The 18,033-nt window shown below is 49.4% G+C and overlaps 1 protein-coding gene across 1 annotated transcript in view; it reads right to left on the reverse strand.

Annotated features, from left to right (window-relative positions):
- The window catches only part of LOC119391915 (uncharacterized), a 156,366-nt gene extending 139,426 nt beyond the window's left edge, over nt 1–16,940 (reverse strand). Inside the window, exon 1 of the mRNA XM_049415445.1 lies at nt 16,921–16,940. Within this exon, the coding sequence (XP_049271402.1) occupies nt 16,921–16,940 (20 nt within the window). The remainder of the gene's footprint in view (nt 1–16,920) is intronic.
- Nucleotides 16,941–18,033: the final 1,093 nt, after the last annotated feature.

Raw genomic sequence — 18,033 nt, forward strand, 5'->3', positions numbered from 1 at the left:
ATAAAAAATGATAGCTTTAGATTTTCACACATTCCCGGAAAGCGCGTTTTCATGAGACCATTTTTCCTGTTTTTGAAGTAGGTTATTTACTTGAGTCATTACGTCATTAGGATTATCATTTGAAATAAATATACTTGTGTCATCCGCATATATTATAAAACGGGAAACTTTGTCAATATTTACGATGTCATTAATGTAGATATTAAAGAGTAGTGGTCCAAGAATGCTGCCTTGGGGCACACCGCAGACAACATGGCGTGAAGATGATTTATATTGATCAATTTGGACATATTGAGTTCGCGACGACAAATAAGACTCAATGACGAGGAAGGCATGACCTCTTATCCCGTATAATTCTAAATTTTGACAAAGAATTTCGTGAAATCCTTTGAGAAGATTTCGTGAAATTTCGGGACTTAGGATATACAAGCGCATAATACATCTGCAGTCTCAACCACACGGGTACACGGGCACTACTCTGCAGAGGCAGCCAACACTTTTACTTATTTCATATGCTAATTTTGATAATTGTGTGTTCCAGGAAACGTTCTGCTGGAACCAGACACCGAGAAATTTAATACGATCATCCTTGTGTATTCTTACGTGACCAAATTGAATGTGGACCTTGTAGAAATCAATTGTATTAATTGGCCTAAAAATAATGTAGCTAGTTTTGAATAAACTTAAGGAATACATGTTCCATTACAGCCATGATTTTAAGTTATCTGACTATCTGTTTAGTATATAGCCTCCGTTTTTACAAGAGATTTGGCGGTAATGAGTGTTCGCATCATCAGTATAATCATGTCATGAGAACCTGGTAGTTTGTCATGTCATCAGAACCTGGTAGATATGACCCATATATGAAATACGGCAACGACCTTCCTTCAAATGGCAATGGCAACGTTAGCTGACATTGTGCTGACCTAACAGCTGACCTAGCTGACCTAACAGCGCTTCAATCTGTCCCGGCCTAAATGGGAGACTAAATTTCGTGACTGCGGTCTGCTACCTGAGGTGAGTTTGAGACCCCTGTTGTAGAGCGTGAAAATTATTCCGAATTGCAATCCTCAATTTCTCTGCTTTTAACTCGATTACATCTAAGTTTGGATATTTCTAGCTATAATAAATATCGTTTTGTTCTGGCGTTGTTTAAGTTTAATGCGATCTTCACCCTCACCATCCTATGATCGCTGCATTTATTTTTGCCTACTACTTCTATGCCCTGTGTTATGCTAGATCTCTGCACATCACGAAGTCTATTTTGTTCTTTGTTTCTCCGTTAGGGTTTTTCCATGTCCGCTTTCTATTTGTGTGCTTCTTAAGGGAGGTGTTCGTCTTCCGGAAATGATTTCCTTCTTGAAGTCCATTGACATCTCTCTTCTATTAAATGCAAAGCATTTCTTAGCGAACCTTTGGCACTTTGAGCGTTTCTATCTATCTATCTATCTATCTATCTATCTATCTATCTATCTATCTATCTATCTATCTATCTATCTATCTATCTATCTATCTATCTATCTATCTATCTATCTATCTATCTATCTATCTATCTATCTATCTATCTATCTATCTGTCTGTCTGTCTGTCTGTCTGTCTGTCTGGACGCCTACGTCTTGGCGCGCTCGTGGGTACCTCCTTAACTTGAAAAATACCAAAAATTAGCACAAGAGGACTTCAGCCTGTGACGAATGCGATCTATCTGGCCGCCTAGGTCTGGGTGCTCTCATGACCGCCTCCTTAACTTGGTGTAGACCAAAATTGGCATGGGAGGGCAAGAGGATTTGACGAATATGACTCTTGGGTCATGACATAAATAACCTGAAAATCCTGTCGCGTACGTCGTCAAACCCTTTCCTCCAGACACGTGTGGCACATACCCGTTTACCAGGGGCCGCGGTGTACGGTATGCGCCACACGTGACTGACAGATTATATCTACCCAGGAACGGCGAGAACAGACAGTGATAACCTAAATGCGAGAACGTTAGGAAAAATTACACCATTTCCCGCTAAAGGGGACCATGAGGCGATGCGAAGCCGAAGCACTTGCACGATCGCGTTCCGTTGGCGTTCGTTGGGCATGCTACCTACCTCGCGTCGTGGAACGCGAAGAGGAACGCTACGCGCGTCTTCTCTTCCCTCTAGCCTGGCCGTTAATTCTCACAGGGCGAGCGGGGAACGCGGTCGACAGGCGTGCGAGAGGGGGGCAGCGTAGGCGAGGAGAGAGAGGGGGAGGGGACGCGCATGCGCTGGTGCTCATCGCGGCGTTGCGCAGGACAGAATTTCGGCATGTCTAGCCCGCGTTTCATAGGAAGAGTAGAAAGTCGGAGGGAGAGGGGAAGTGGAGAGGGGGAAAGAGGAGAGGGGAAAGAGGAGAGGGGAAGTGGATAGTGAGAATGGGGAGAGGAGAACTGGGGAGGGGGAGGGGAGAGAGTGAGCGAAGAGGGGAAAGAGAGGAGAGAAAGAGGACAGGAGGAATGGTGAGGGGGAGTGGAGAGGAGGTGTGTGGACAGGGTATGCGCATGCGCAGGAAGGCTGGTCACGCCGCACACCACCACCGGATTAAACTCCGCCATAAGATACTTCGCATCTAAATCCGACATCGGCAGCGTTGAACCGACGAATGTAAAGAATGAAAATTAGGATGCCAGCAGGAATCTAACCCAATCATTCTGCGTGGGAATCGGGTATTCTACCACAGCGCCACGCCAGGTCTATAAACTGGTTTGGAAAAATAGCCTACGCAGGCGTGATGTCGGTGCAACGTCAATTGTGGTTGTGGTGCCGGCTATCCAATTTTGCAAGAAAGCAATAAACACTACACGATACTCCTACGACACAGGCGTCATATCAGATTAACGTCTGTGGTTCCAGTGATGGCTCCGCTTTTATAGCAATCTAATAAACATTACAACTGCATTCCTATGATTCAGCAAGCTATATTGAAGCGTTGCTCGACCCCGAGAAGTACATCAACTAAATTTACGTATCGTATTCACATCATCGCACCGTAATGTGCACTTAGTCCGCCAGAGCGACGCAGTGTCAACTTCATTTCTTACGAGGCTGGGCGATGGCCTCATGCTGACCGAGGATGATGCCAGATTGACTGACAGCCGCTTTGTAGAGTAGGCTACGCAGGCCACATACGCCTAGATAGTCTACGAATACGACAAGCGCCATCCACTGATGTGTGTCTACCTCGTACTATCCAGGCCTACCAGCCTTGACGGCCTATACCTCACCAACGTGAACGGTGACTTCAGATTGCGACATGTCACCGGCTCTATCGACAGACAATTTGTCGGCGAAATAACCGAGACATCCACGATTTCCAACAGCTCTACTATACCTCAAACTTCACTACACATGGACCCCTTGTCATCGCGATCACGACCGAATCCATTAACAAGTCATGGCCAGGTGCTGGTGCTCACTCACCACGGTGATGATGACCTTGTTCAAGAACTGTCAAGAACTTCTTCCACACGTGCACACGGGTACGTGAAACGTGCGTGCGTTCTCCGTCATAAGGCACAAGTATAAGCACTACGTATCAGGTTACCGCTTCTGGTGCTGGTCAGCGCTACCCAATTGTAAACAACCGGTTATATAACACATATGAGGCTCTTCAACCTAAATGTGTGCGTATAAAATTTATACAAATCTTTATCGTCATTTTGTGACGTTTCACTCAGTAAAAAAATACGCCATTGTCACCTTCCTGCCGCATGCTTCGCATAACATCGACTCCCAGGGTACGTGGGATCTGCCGAATTTTAAATGCGAAGCATTTCTTAGCGAACCTCTGGCACTTTGAGCGTTTCTATCTACGTATCTATCTATCTGTCTATCTAGCCGCCTACGTCTGGGTGCTCTCATGATCGCCTCCTTAACATGGTGTAGACCAAAATTTGCATGGGAGGGTAAGAGGATTTGACGAATCTGATTGCCGGGTCATGACATCAATAACCTTAAAATCCTGTCGTGTAAGTCGTCAAACCCTTTCCACTGGACACGTGTGGCGCATACCCGTTTACCACGGGCCGCGGTGTACGTGTGTGCGCCGCACGTGATTGACAGTTTATATCTACCCAGGAACGGCGAGAACAGACATTGGTAACTCAAATGCTAGAGCGTTAAGGAAAACCAACATCGGCAGCATTGACTCAACGAACGGAAAAAATGAAAATTAGGATCCCAGCAGGAATCGAACCCAAGCATTCTGCGTGGCAATCAGGTATTCTACCACTGAGCCACGCCAGGTCTATAAACTGGTTTGGAAAACAGCCTACGCAGGCGTAATATAGGTGCAACGTCAATTGTGGTGGTGGTGCTGGCTGTCTAATTTTACAAGAAAGCAATCAACACTACATGATACTCCTACTATGTGTACTCTTACCCTACAGGCGTCATATCAGATTAACGTCTGTAGTTCCAGTGTTGGCTCCGATTTTATAGCAGTCTAATAAACACGTTTGTATTACTATGATTCAGCAAGCTATATTGAAGCATTGCTCGATACCGGAGGCATACATTAACGAAAGTTACATATGATATCCAGATCACCGCACCGTAAAGTGCACTTCGTCCACCAGAACGACGCAGTGTCCTCTTGATTTTTTACGAGGCTGGGCGATGGCGTCATGCTGACCGAGGATGATGCCAGATTGGACAGCCGCTTTGTAGACTAGGCTACGCAGGCTACATACGCCCAGGGAGTCTACGAATACGACAAATACCATCCACTGATGTTGGTCTACGTAGTACTATCCAGGCCTACCAGCCTCGACGGCCTATACCTCACGAACGCGAAGGGTGGCTTCAAGTTCCAACATGTCGCCGGCTCTGTCGACAGAGAATTTGTCGACGAAATGACTGAGGCATCCACGAATTCTAACAGCTTTACTATACCACATACTTCACTACACATGCCCCCCCCCCTTGTCACCACGATCATGGCCGGATCCTATAACAAGTCATGAACAGCTGCTGGTGCTCACTGATCACGGTGATAATGCCCTTGTTCAAGAACTATCAAGAACTTCTTGCACACATGCAAACAGGTTCGTGAAACGTGCGTGCGTTCTCGGGACACGTATAAGCACTACATATCAGCTTACCGCTTCTGGTGTTGGTAATACCCACGTTGCCATTGGCAGCGTTACCCAACCGTATACAACTGGTTATATAATACATATGCGGCTCCTCAACATATATATGTGTGCGTATAAAATTTATACAAATCTTTAGCGTCATTTTGTAACTTGTCGCTCAGTAAAAAAGTAACGCCACAGTCACTTACCCGCCGCATGCTTCGCATAACATCGACTCCCACGGTACGTGGGATCTGCCGAATTTTTTTTATTCTTGTAGTCTTCACCACAGTTACCTTCTTCTTTGTTTTGTTCCTACGTATTTAAATCGCCCATGACTGTAGTTGACAAGTTTTGTGCCTTTGGGATTGCTCATTCTGCATCGTGACCAAATTGTTCTACTTTCTCGTCATAATGGCTTGACGTTGGAGCGGGCCCTTGTATTACTTTCAGTTTCTATCTGCGGAAAAGGGTAGCGCTTGCGAACACGGACTACAGGAAGGCACACGGACACACAGATGACAGCGCCCGTTTGTGTGAACGTGAGCCTTCCTGTTGTCCGTGTTCGTAAGCGCTACCCTTTTCAGAATGCATTTCCCGCTCGCCCAAGAGAGAGCACTCTATCTATTATGTAGGTTTAACGCGCCTCCTGCTACCCTCGCGTTGATGCCGTAAAATTTCTTAATGTTTCTTGTATAAAGATGTTTATTGGCGGACACTCGGCGAAGATGAACGACAGCGACAGTCAAGGCGGGGCCGACTCTGCACGTGCTGCGTTTTGTCCGAAGAGGGCAACCCACTAGAAGGGGCCGGAAAGGACGACCCACTTCAGAATTCCAATAAGCTTCGCTACAATTACACCGGGTAGGAAAAGGAAGCCGCCTGGCGACCTAAGAACTTGTAACAATGAGCGCGTCATGGTAGGCCTTGAGGCGCTCCACGTTTACAATGTCGCGCCCTCGACGGCGCATGTCCGAGGATGGATCGATGGGTTCGATCAGGTAGTTGACCGGGGATGTGCGCTCGACGACCCGGTAGGGGCCTTCGTATTTCGGCAGTAGTTTTGAAGAGAGGCCGGCTGCAGTGGTAGGGACCGAGAGCCATACGAGCGCTCCGGGAAGGAACGTGGACTCAGAAGTGATTCTGTCACCGCTAATGGTCATGCGTAGTGAAGGTCTTGGCAAGTTCGCGACATTCTTCAGCAAGTCGGGCGGTAGCAGAAATCGGCGCACACTCAGACCGATCCGGATTGTATGGAAGGATTGTGTCGATTGTGTGCGAGGGGTGCCTGCCATACAATAAGAAAAAGGGAGAAAAACCAGCGGTGCTCTGAGCGGCGGTGTTGTAGGCGTAGGTGACGAAGGGCAGAATGGCATCCCAGTTGGTGTGATCGGCGGCTACGTACATGGAGAGCATGTCGCCGAACGTACGGTTAAAGCGTTCGGTGAGGCCATTCGTCTGCAGGTGGTAACAGTAGTTTTGCGGTGAACAACGTTGCACTCTTTTAGAATGGCTTCGACGACTTCCCACTAGAAGACACGGCATCGATCGCTGAGCCGCTCCTGAGGTGGACCGTGACGTCGCATGAATCGGTGGAGCAGGAAGGAGGCCACATCGCGCGCTGTAGCCGCTGGGAGGGCGGCAGTTTCGGCGTATCGCGTGAGGTGGTCTACAGCGACGATCGCCCAGCGGTTACCAGCATACGTCAGAGAAAGTGGCTCATACAAATCGATGCCAACACGCCAAAACGGCCAGTCAGGGCAAGGTAGAGGTTGCAGACCTGCCGGCGACAGGTGCGTTGAAGTTTTGCGGCGCTGACAATCGATGCAGAAGCGAACGAACTTCAGCACGTAGCGGTACATCCCTCGCCAAAAGTACCGTTGGGGGAGTCGGTGAAGTGTTTTTGATACCCCAGAATGCGCACACTGCGGATCAGAGTGGAACGATTCGCATATGTCAGAACGCAGACTTCGGGGTAATACTAGTAGCCACTGGCGGCCATCGCCGCTGTAATTGTGTCGGTGGAGGAGGTCGTCGCGAACGGCGAAATGGTGGGCTTGACGACACAACGCGCGAGTGGATGGTGTTGCCGATGGATCAGTCAGCAAGTCTATCAGTGAGGCAATCCAGCGATCCTTGCGCTGTTCGGTAGCGATGGTGTGAATGTCGATGGAAGAAACGGGAAGGGGAGACACTGAGCTGTGGGCATTGTCTTCAGGCAACGGCGAGAGCGACAGGGCGTCGGCGTCAGCATGCTGGCGTCCGTTGCGGTACAGTACGCGGATGTCGTAGTCTTGCAGGCGAAGTGCCCAACGGGCGAGACGGCCTGAGGGATCTTTCAATGACGACAACCAGCACAGCGCATGATGGTCGGTGACGACATCAAATGGGCGACCATACAAGTAATGTCGGAACTTCGTAAGGGTCCAGATGATTGCCAGGCATTCTTTCTCCGTGACGGTGTAATTGGTCTCGGCTTTAGGAAGCGTGCGACTTGCATATGCCACGACATATCCCGGGAACCCAGGTTTGCGCTGTGCAAGGACAGCGCCGCGGCCAACACCGCTGGTGTCCGTGTGTACGTCTGTAGGGGACGTAGGGTCGTAGTGGCCGTAGGGTCGTAGTGGCGTAGTATCGGAGGAGACGTCAACAAACGACGGAGTTTCGCGAAAGCGGCGTCGCACTTTGACAACCACGTATTGAGGGGCCCGTCGCTGCCAAGGAGCTTTGTCAGCGGCGATATGATAGTCGCGAAGGTTCGTATGAAGCGCGGAAAGTAGGAGCATAGTCCTACAAAACTGCGCAGTTCTATGACGGACGTAGGTTTGGGGAACTCTGTCACGGCCCGAACCTTGGCTGGATCGGGGAGAATTCCGTCCTTGGACACGACGTAGCCTAGTATTGTCACCTGCCATGCTGCAAATCGGCACTTCTTTAGGTTCAGTTGTAGCCCGGCGTCGCTCAAACGCGTCAAAACAAGCCGCAGGCGTTGAAGATGTGTCGAGAAGTCCAGGGCAAAAACGACGGTGTCGTCGAGGTAGCACAGGCACGTGTGCCATTTCAAGTTGCGCAGAACGGTATCCATCATGCGCTCAAAGGTTGCGGGCGCATTACACAGCGCAAACGGCATGACGTTGAATTCGTACAAGCCGTCGGGTGTGACAAACGCTGTCTTCGGTCGAGCGTCATCAGCCATGGGGACTTGTCAGTACCGGGAGCGCAAATCGAGTGACGAAAAGAATTCTGCTCCTTGCAGGCTGTCAATGGCGTCGTCTATTCGAGGGAGGGGATAAACGTCCTTACGATGATGTTATTGAGTCGTCGGTAGTCCACGCAGAAACGCAGAGAGCCGTCCTTCTTCACAACAAGAAGGACAGGAGACGCCCACGGGCTGTTTGAGGGTCCAATAACATCGCGGCGAAGCATGTCTTCGACTTGCTCGTTAGTTACACGACGCTCTGCGGGAGATATGCGATATGGACGTTGCCGCAGTGGTGGTTGGGCGCCAGTGTCGATGCGATGCGTGACAGCAGACGTGCGGCCGAGAGAAGTTTGGGCGACATCGAACAAAGAACGAAATTCTTCGAACAGCCACAGAAGCTGGGAACGCTGGACCGACGTAAGGTTGTCAGAAATGGAGGAAGCAAAGACGTCAGCGGGTGACGAGTCAGATGTGGAAACAGCAGTGAGCGTACGGCAGCTGGCACAGTCCGTGTCACCCGGTGCGTCCATAACTTTTGCGTCTTCGAGGGCTTTCGCTCTGCCGAGGTATTCCCCTCGCACCAACGTAACAATGTACGGGGATGGGTTCGTAACAAAAACATCGGTGTCGCCCTGAGTGACTTGCACGGTCGCAAATGGCACCAGCAAACTTTTCCTGGTGAAAACGCGGTCAGAGGGGGAAAGGAGTGCAACCGTGTCGGAGAGACCGGTGCAATAGACGGACACAGCCGTTGACGAGTTTGCAGGAACTGTGGTGTCGTCTTTGACGAGTACCTTGGTCACAGCCGATGGGCTGTTCGCCGGCGTCAAATTGGAGAATGGTGAGAGCTGTATTTCGGCTGGTGCGCAACGAATTATGGCGTCGTGGCGAGCGAGGCGTCGTGACGGCGTCGTGGCGAGCATCGTGGAAACCGACTAGAAGGGGCCGGAGAGGACGACCCACTTCAGAGTTCCAATAAGCTTCGCTACACTTGCGATATCTTTATGAATTAAGGAAAGCACGCCATACTCGCTTCTCAGGGAGCCCTCAGAGCACGTGCCTATTAGTCCCCGCTAGCTTCACCAGCTCTGCGAACTTCACTAAGGCCAATATTATCGCATTTAAGCGCCTTCTAATTCGTCAAGTAGATTTGCTAGCTTAGTTTCTCTAGAGAGGGTGCATGCGTTTAGCATTGGCAGATTCACTGTACAGTAGCGGCTTGTCCGGTTCCATTGGTTATTTTACCCTTCGCTGTGTTACGATTCTGACCCCGGCCGTGATCAGGTATTCCGCAGCATATGCAGCCTGGAGGCCAGAATGTAGTAACCGCACATCCTCTAAGAGGATAGGCTGATACTGCCCGGGGAGGCCAGTTCTCTTCCGGTTGAAGCGATGAGATACACCAAGTCAGCCGAAAGGGTTCTTGACCTTCCAAGTCATCGTCTGTCCTGATCCAGCTTCCGCGTCGAGGGCATCGTTAGGGCGGGATTGTGAGTTTAACGGTAAAGTAGGCGAAAAGAAGGGAAGACCGAAGATGGCGAAGAAAGAGAGAGAATAGGGAACAGAAAAGAAGACATATTACAAGGACATGCCTTGTGGGACTCGAACACATGGAAAAATCATTGTCTTCTTCCTCACGCAAACGCATTCATTGTCAGACGTCTCGCTGGCAGAAGCATGTGTTCTAAGAGGTTCTAACTCCGGTAATTAGTGGTAGTCATGTGTTCAACTGATCATCAAGATGTGCTTTATTTTGGTAACCGTTTATTGCAGTTTGAGAGGATGAAATTTCGCAGATAACTCTCGAATTATAATTTGCTGAAATCTGTCTGTCCATTTTTTCCTCCTCCAATTGTAATAAGCAAAAGCACGCCCCCCCCCCCACACACACACAAAAGACATGCGCTCGCGCGATGCTATAAAAGTCACTGGCACGGTCGCTAAAATGAACCAAAATGATTGTTTTAGTAGCGGCCGTGCAATTCCACTGCAACGCTGCGAAGCGTTTGATTGATGTTTTGTTCAATACTATTTCACTGAGGCACATTATATTATGTGAGTGAGTGCGTTAGTGAGAGCGTAGCGCGTGCGTGTGGGTGAGAGCGTGTGTGTGTGCGTGTGTGAGGGCACGCTGTTGTGCGCACCAGTGTGCGTGTGTGTGCGTGTTTTTTTTTTCTTTTGTTCTCAAGCGATTGTATTTAGACGCTGCACTGTCCTTTCTCAAGGGCTGCAATAGGAAGCGAGCGTTTGTCCTTACAAACTGGGGCACTTATCGTCATGTCGTTGAAACGACGCCAACAGTTGGCCCCGATTATAGGTGAAAGACGCCGTCCGCGTTTGTGCTCCTTGCTTTTTGTCGGCCGATTTCCGTCACCTAGCGCGACATATAACATATAAAACACGCGCGAGGCGACGCTGACCATACTTGCGCGCGCAATTTTCTCGCTTTCTGCAAACGTGGATGAGTGGCGTCGTCTGTTGTCGTTTTTCGAACTATTGGCAAGATGGTGGTAGTGGAACCGCCACCTTAATTTCTAACAGGACGTCTGGCGTAATAAAGGCGGTTTTCTCTCGATTCCTTTCGTCGACTTCAATTTGCCAGCAGCGTGTCTTCAAATCCATCGACGATACCTGGCGTCGTACAGCCGGTCCATGGTGTCGTCGATCTGTGGGAGAGGGTACACGTCCTTTTTCGTGGCTTTGTTTAAACGGCGGTAATCGACACAGAACCGCAGGGATCCACCCTTCTCCTCCACTAATCATAGAGGCGACGCCCTTGGACTCGTGGATGATTGCATACATAGTGTACTAAGTACACTATAATTGGGTGATGTCGTCGCGCAGCATCTCGTCGGCTTGTTTCAAGGTTTCTCGTTCAGCGTTGAAACTCGATAGAGATTCTGACGGAGTGGACGAGCACTTTCTTCCGTTATTATACGGTGCTTCACGAGTGGCGTTTGTCGAACCCTTGACGACGACGAAAAAGAGTCCTTGTACTGTTGGAGAAGGCCTCGGGGCTGTTCGTATCACCAAGAAGCAAGGCTTGGGTTGATGTTGAATGTTGGCTCCTGTGTTCGGGTTGCCGTTTCAGCTTCGGTAGCATAAGCCAAGGCGAAGGCATCGCCGTTCGGCTTCCGGCGGGTTCTTACGATTTGGTCGCAGTGTCATCGTCGTCGGCGGCGGAGGGTCTTCGGTATTTCGTCGTACAGCAACCGCATCTCCATCAGTTGCTGCCCTTAGTTTTCCAGATATGGGCTCGCGGAACGGCCCCGGGTAGGGCCGCTGTACTGCGGGCGTCGCTGAGGGAACCGGTAGCGTCCTGGCGACGGCGAACGCGACAGGCGTCGAGGTGTTCATCAGTGTCGGCCAGGTAGTCTGCGATGTCACGCGGCCGCTCGCCACGCTGTGGACGCGGAGCGTTGACGGCGAAGCCGTGTAGTCCCATCTAGCGGTACTGGCAGCGGCGGTAGGTGTGGCCGGCTTCCTCGCAGTGGTAGCAGAGCGGGCGGTTGTCAGGGGCGCGCAAAACGCCGGTTTTCCTTGGCACGCAGCTCTGGTCAATATGGGGACGGTGTGGTATCGGTGGTGGCGGCGCTGTCTGGCGACGGCGCTGCGGCGTTGCGACGTCTTGGTGTGGGCGCGGAGGAGCGTGACGGGGAACTGCAGCAGCGTAGCTCATTTAGCTTATGGCTGCTGGTCCACTGGCTGAGGAACGCGCCGTTATTGCAAGAACCTTGGCGCACGACATCAGCAATGGAAACCACTTCAGGCCTGCGATGTAGGTAATATCTTTCGCCGCTCCTCTTGCACGATCTCACTAAAGCTCTCTCATGTAGTCGGCGCTCAGCGCTTGGACATTCCCGTAGCTCGTTGTGGGCATGGGGTGGTGGTATTGCCTGTTCAGTGTGCAATTCATACGCACGATGTTTTCTGCATAGGTATGACTAACCGCTTAATGAGTCAGTGCGGTTGCCGCAAGACGTGTGCGGTTACGCTAATATGTTTTGCGGGAAAAGGTGCTAGATAGACGTTCTGATCCTAGGCAGCACATAAACAAATTAACTATCTTCTGTTAGGTTGTCCCGAGCACGAAGGGACTGAAATCTGCGCTTCTAAACGAGAAAATAAAAATACTGGCTACCGGAATTTTCATAACATGAAGAAAAAAACGTCGACACTCGTCTTCCAAATGTTGTGTAGCGGTAACGTGTTAGACTCAGTATCTATGGTGCGTCCAGGTGGTGGGTACGACTCCACTCGCTCGTTTCCTTTTTCTTTTTTTTTCAGCAGGCGATTGCGGCCAGAGGATTCCTTGACTGAGGAACCCTGCCACCTAGGGTGACCCCGAGCTTACGGGCTCGGGAACACTGTTTCGAAAAATTGAAAGTTTTTATCATTATCATTAGTTTTTTTGTCGCGGTGCTCGTGTTTCAGCCCTAATTACGATCTGGGCATGACCACAGTTTTTAAAAACAATTTACAAGCCCGATTTCGGCCCATAACAGGTGTCCCAGTATACAGCATGCCAGCGTCCAGCGTGCCTCGTGCAGCGTGCCAATGTCCCAGTACCCAGCGCCACACTGGTCATTAATGTCGAAAGTTGGGCGAGTTGGTGATAGTTCATGATTACATATGAAGCAGCGAACGACGACAGGCACAAAAGGAACGATAGGGACACCGCTGCACTCTCAACTGGTTTACTTCGCAGAAAAACATGGTTAATATACAACAAGACGGTGTACCACGTGCTACAATGACGTTCAGGCTACATCATATTTCCTTAAAAGCACACTTCGCAATCGCTCAAAGTTATCGATGCTTGGCTAATGCAGTAATCTTTTCTTTTTGCGATGTGGAAGGCCTCGATCACTTCCCTGGTCACCTGATCTCTGTGACTGGAAAGTGTCGCAAAAAGAAAAGATTACTGCATTAGCCAAGCATCGATAACTTTGAGCGATTGCGAAGTGTGCTTTTTAGAAAATATGATGTAGCCTGAACGTCATTGTAGCACGTGGTACACCGTCTTGTTGTATATCAACCATGTTTTTCTGCGAAATAAATAGTTGAGAGTGCAGCGGTGTCCCTAACGTTCCTTTTGTGCCTGTCGTCGTGCGCTGCTTCATATGTAATCATGAACACTGGTCATGTATGGCACTGGGACAGCGCCACTGAGCTTTCCAGTAGGGTAAGTCGGATTTCTAGCAACTTTTCGATTGTTGTGGCACCAGAAACGAATTCTGAGACCGTGTTAGGGTGGTTGCGCGCCAGTCCGGCGACAAGTTCTTCGTTCAATCCTCGCAACAGGAAGCCAATCTTCTTTTCCTCGGGCATGGATGAATAGGCAAGTGATTTCTTCAGTGTCCATGCCGATGTTTTCATTCGGAAGGTGTATGCGTGATTCTAGGTGGGTTTAGGCCCTTTCTTTCCGAACGACACTCGTGATTCGATGTCGCATGTATAAATGCCGACGCGCCTTCCCGGAGAGCAGATTATCGACGGCCGACGCTCTGTTCGCTGCTATCAGTATACTGCGTGCTTTGCTTGCAGTTTGACTTTCTGTTTCCCGGCCACAAGTTCGGCCAAATAAAGAGCTACGTATTTCCGAGTTCTGCTGGAGTCTTCTTCACCGTCACGACCATGTAACAGTATGAACGAGTGCACAGTGTAAATGGGCGTAGTTTGGCGGGGTGTGTTCTTGGGAACATGCACAAGATTGTTTCTAGTATAATCTCCAACCAATCTACTTTGCTGGGTACACATATCATGCATACTTGTACACTCTCGGTTACGGGACAGTCAGCCATATTTTTTGTCTTGAGGCTAATCGTCATAATCGAAAATATTGGCGGCCGAGGGCGACTAATTACAGTGTCACTTAATATATAGAATCTGTGTCTGAAGAAACAAAGATGGAGAGAACAGAGGGAATTGATGAAAGGGATATAAAGGGTTTGCAATGCAGTCAGAAGGCACAGGGGAGGTTATTCCCAGAATTCTTGTACATTTTTACGTTAAATAGCATGGTGCGTAATCGTAGCGATTCTTATAAAAGTAAGGACAACATCGCAACAGAATTGTTGGAAGGAGGAGCTTGGCTGTGTCTTCGCGTTCGAAGTGAGATCAAGCGACAAAAAATCACGAAGGTTGGAATCATGAAGTGTAAGCATAAGCTCCCTGTATGGCCGTAAGAAAGCAGGACACATGTACACCGTAAGTTAAAATTGGCCAAGATGAGAGTTCGATCAGCTATTGCGACCGGAAACCATTACGGTCGTCTTGTAGCTCCTTGCTGTGTCGGTCTGCCATAGGCGTATCTACCGGGGAGGGCAAAGGGGCCGCTAGCCCCCCCCCCCCCTCACTGAGAAAAGTTACGGGGGCGGTGCCCCGCCAGTTTCGACAGTGGTGACTGTCGCCTGCACACTGGGAAACGAACAACTGTGGCGAAGTTTTCCTTCAACACAGCAATCAAATCATTATATAAAGAAATTTGTCCTACGCTTCTGCTGTGAAAATTGTGTTCCGCGCATCACGACCACGCATTGTAGGCTCTCTGCGGTGCAGGCCAGCCATGGGACGCTTTTGCGCTCCAGCATTCTAAAGGAGGCTACCGCTGAGCAGGGGCACTATAAAGTTAGAACAATCTCTCATGCTTTCATTCTGCTTTACCTGGAATAGAAATTCACATAATCGACGACACAAATACGGGCGGAGACCAGTAAATGATTCATGGACCGCTTTACCGCTTTTCCTGTTTCAGAATATTCTTGTTCTTAAGTCGAAAAGGAATAGCATAACCGCTGCTCTATATGCAAGCGGGTCGACAAGAGTGCAGAAGTGTCAAGTGTTTTATTTGGGCCGAACTGGAAGAGCTAAAAAAGGTTTCCGCTTTAGTCTGCAATCAACCTGCTTTGCCTTGCTTATCATATAGTAGCTTTCAGCGCTCGCGGCGGCTTCCAAAAATGCGACGAATAAGGCAGTGTACTCCAGCACATTGGAAACCCAGCTTTCAAGCTTGCCCCGCAACTATACCGTTCCAGGAAAATCGTCAAGGCGCACGGTTTTCTGGAGTAAGGAGCCTGGATTGACAGCCGGACTAGTTGGTCTTGATTCATCTTGAATTGACCTGTACAACGCAAAACAGAACTCGTATGATGGAAAAGAAGCTCACACGAGCAATGCTGTTTATTTCTTTCTCTCTCCCTCTCAGAGCAAAGCTGCGTTCGCAGAATTGTATACCCGCAGAAACAGCTGGACATCGCTATACTATGGTGTACTAGAATGGCGTAGTGTGCGGTCTTTGCGGCAAACCAATGGGAGAACGATGGTCACTCTTGCGATGACGCCACCAGCAGGGCGCCACGATCAAACGGTGTGCTCGGCGCGCTTAAAAGCTTTGTGCTTTAAACATGAATGTTCACCAACTAGCCCATCTCACCGTCTTGTTGCGAAATATAAATCGGTATTGCGAAAATTTCTGCCGTTCTTGACTTAAATGGTCACGTATTACGATTGAAACTAAATAAATTTGCAAGATTTAAACACCTAAACACATTTGGTTGCATTATTGCAACAAGTAAAGATGCTTCTGCGTCATTTGACTTTGCTCAAATCCTATCGCAGAGCAGCGTCCTGGATCGTCTGCATACTTACAAAAGGCATAAAAAAGCACATCGCTGTTCATTCCATGCATATGTACGCCTGTTTAGCTATCAAAGAAATTTCAAGTTACGCGAAGAAACACACGAGGAGGTCCGGGAAGCTAATATTAACAGCATCAGGTGAGTTGCACGGCCACCCGTCACCTGCATCAGCCAGAGGAGCAGTCGCACGGTTTTGGACAGAAAAAAATTCGGCAGATCGCACGTATCGTGGGAATCGATGTAATGCGAACCATGCGCAGGAAGGTGACTGTGTCGCAGTTTTTCACATTGAGCGAAACGTTACGGAATGACGCTCGAGAAATGTGCAAATGGTATACGCACAGACATATTTTGAAGAGTCGCACATGTGTTATATAACCCGTTGTTTACAGTTGCTTAACGATGCCAACAGCAACATAGGTGTTACCAACACCAGACGCAGTAAGCTGATACGTAGTACTTATATTCTTCAATACTGAATAGCGCGAATTGAAATAGAGCAATGAAGGAACACAGATGCACAGGGCAGGCGCTACTCGCAACTAAGCTTTATTGAAAAAAGTTTCCCTAGATATATACACAGACGAGTGACACGCGCAGGCCCACTGCGCTTACGTTACAGTCACAGTTGCGGTTGTTAGAGTTGCGTTACAGTTGTTATGCTTATACTCTTGCATTATGACGGCGAATGCACGTACGTTTCACGAACCTGTGTGCATGTGTGGAAGGGGTTCTTGGCAGTTCTTGAAGAAGGTCATCATTACCGTGATCAGTGAGCACCGGTAGCCGGACAGGACAGGACTTCACGGATTTGTCACAAGACACGCAAGACGTAATCAACCTATCCTCTTACACTCCATCCGAGAAGGAAGCGGAGGTATTGTCTCGTGGGTTGAATTTTGAAACGGATGCGCAACCAAGGCCAAGGAATGTGATCTGTGCGGTAGAACGTGCCGTCAGCCAACTTCCCTCAGACGTACGTGAAGAAGCCCGCACCCATGCTATTGGCGTGCTTTCGGGATTGCGGAAGTACGGCACCAAGACGCTCTCGTCGGTATCCGAGAAGCAAGCTATTCGGAGCCTACGGAGTAACAGAAGCATCGCCATTCTACCCTCCGACAAAGGAAATGCTACGGTCTTGCTGAACAAGAATGACTGCCACGAGAAAATGCGGTCCCTCCTTGGTGACCGTCGCACGTATGCTGCTATAGCCTACGACCGCACAAGCCGACTACAGACTAAGCTGCAAAAACTTCTGGCCAGGTTGTTCGGGTTGGTTCCTCAGCACCTCACCGGTCTCTATCACCGTCTGCTCTGCACGAAGGGTTCAGTCCCTGCAATGTATGGCCTGCCAAAAGTCCACAAGCCTGGCGTTCCACTTCGGCCTATTGTCGACTTCACCAGATCACCGCTCTACCGAGTATGGGGCTACCTACACCATGTTTTGAGTCCCCTAGCCGGTAAGACCTCGACACACATCGAAAATTTGTCTGCTCTTGTTGATAAGTTAAAGGATGTCACACTGGGCGAAGACAACACCATGGTCTCGTTCGACGTCACGCCACGTTTTACAAGTGTCCCGGTGGACTTGGCAGTACCCACGTGCGAAGGAGCCCTAAAAGCAGAGAGTGGTCCTCCTGGTCGCACCCCATTCGACATCCCCAAACTTAGCGAGCTGCTGCAGTTTTCTCTCAGCAACACGTATTTTTCATACGATTGCAAGATTTATCAGCAAGTACATGGTACGGTGATGGGAGCTTCAATACCAGTCACCACGGCCAATCTGGTAATGGAAGCCTTGGAAGGAAAGGTCCTGGCAACGTTGACTCCGGCCCCCAAAATACTTTACCGGTACGTCGATGACTGCTTCTGCATTTTGAAGAAGCAAGGCATCCAACGCTTCTTGGACTGCCTGAACGCCCAGAACGTGAACATACAGTTCACCGTTGAACACGAGAATGACAACGTGCTGCCATTTTTGGATGGTCAGATGCGCTGGGATGGGAGCGCCCTCACCTTCTCATCCACACAGATCGCTATCTCAGTTTCTATTCGCATCACCCCATCGGCCAGCAGACATCTGTAGTGTCATC

The sequence above is a fragment of the Rhipicephalus sanguineus genome, chromosome 4 (genome assembly GCF_013339695.2).
Source record: "Rhipicephalus sanguineus isolate Rsan-2018 chromosome 4, BIME_Rsan_1.4, whole genome shotgun sequence".
NCBI classification, from domain to species: Eukaryota; Metazoa; Arthropoda; class Arachnida; order Ixodida; family Ixodidae; genus Rhipicephalus; species Rhipicephalus sanguineus.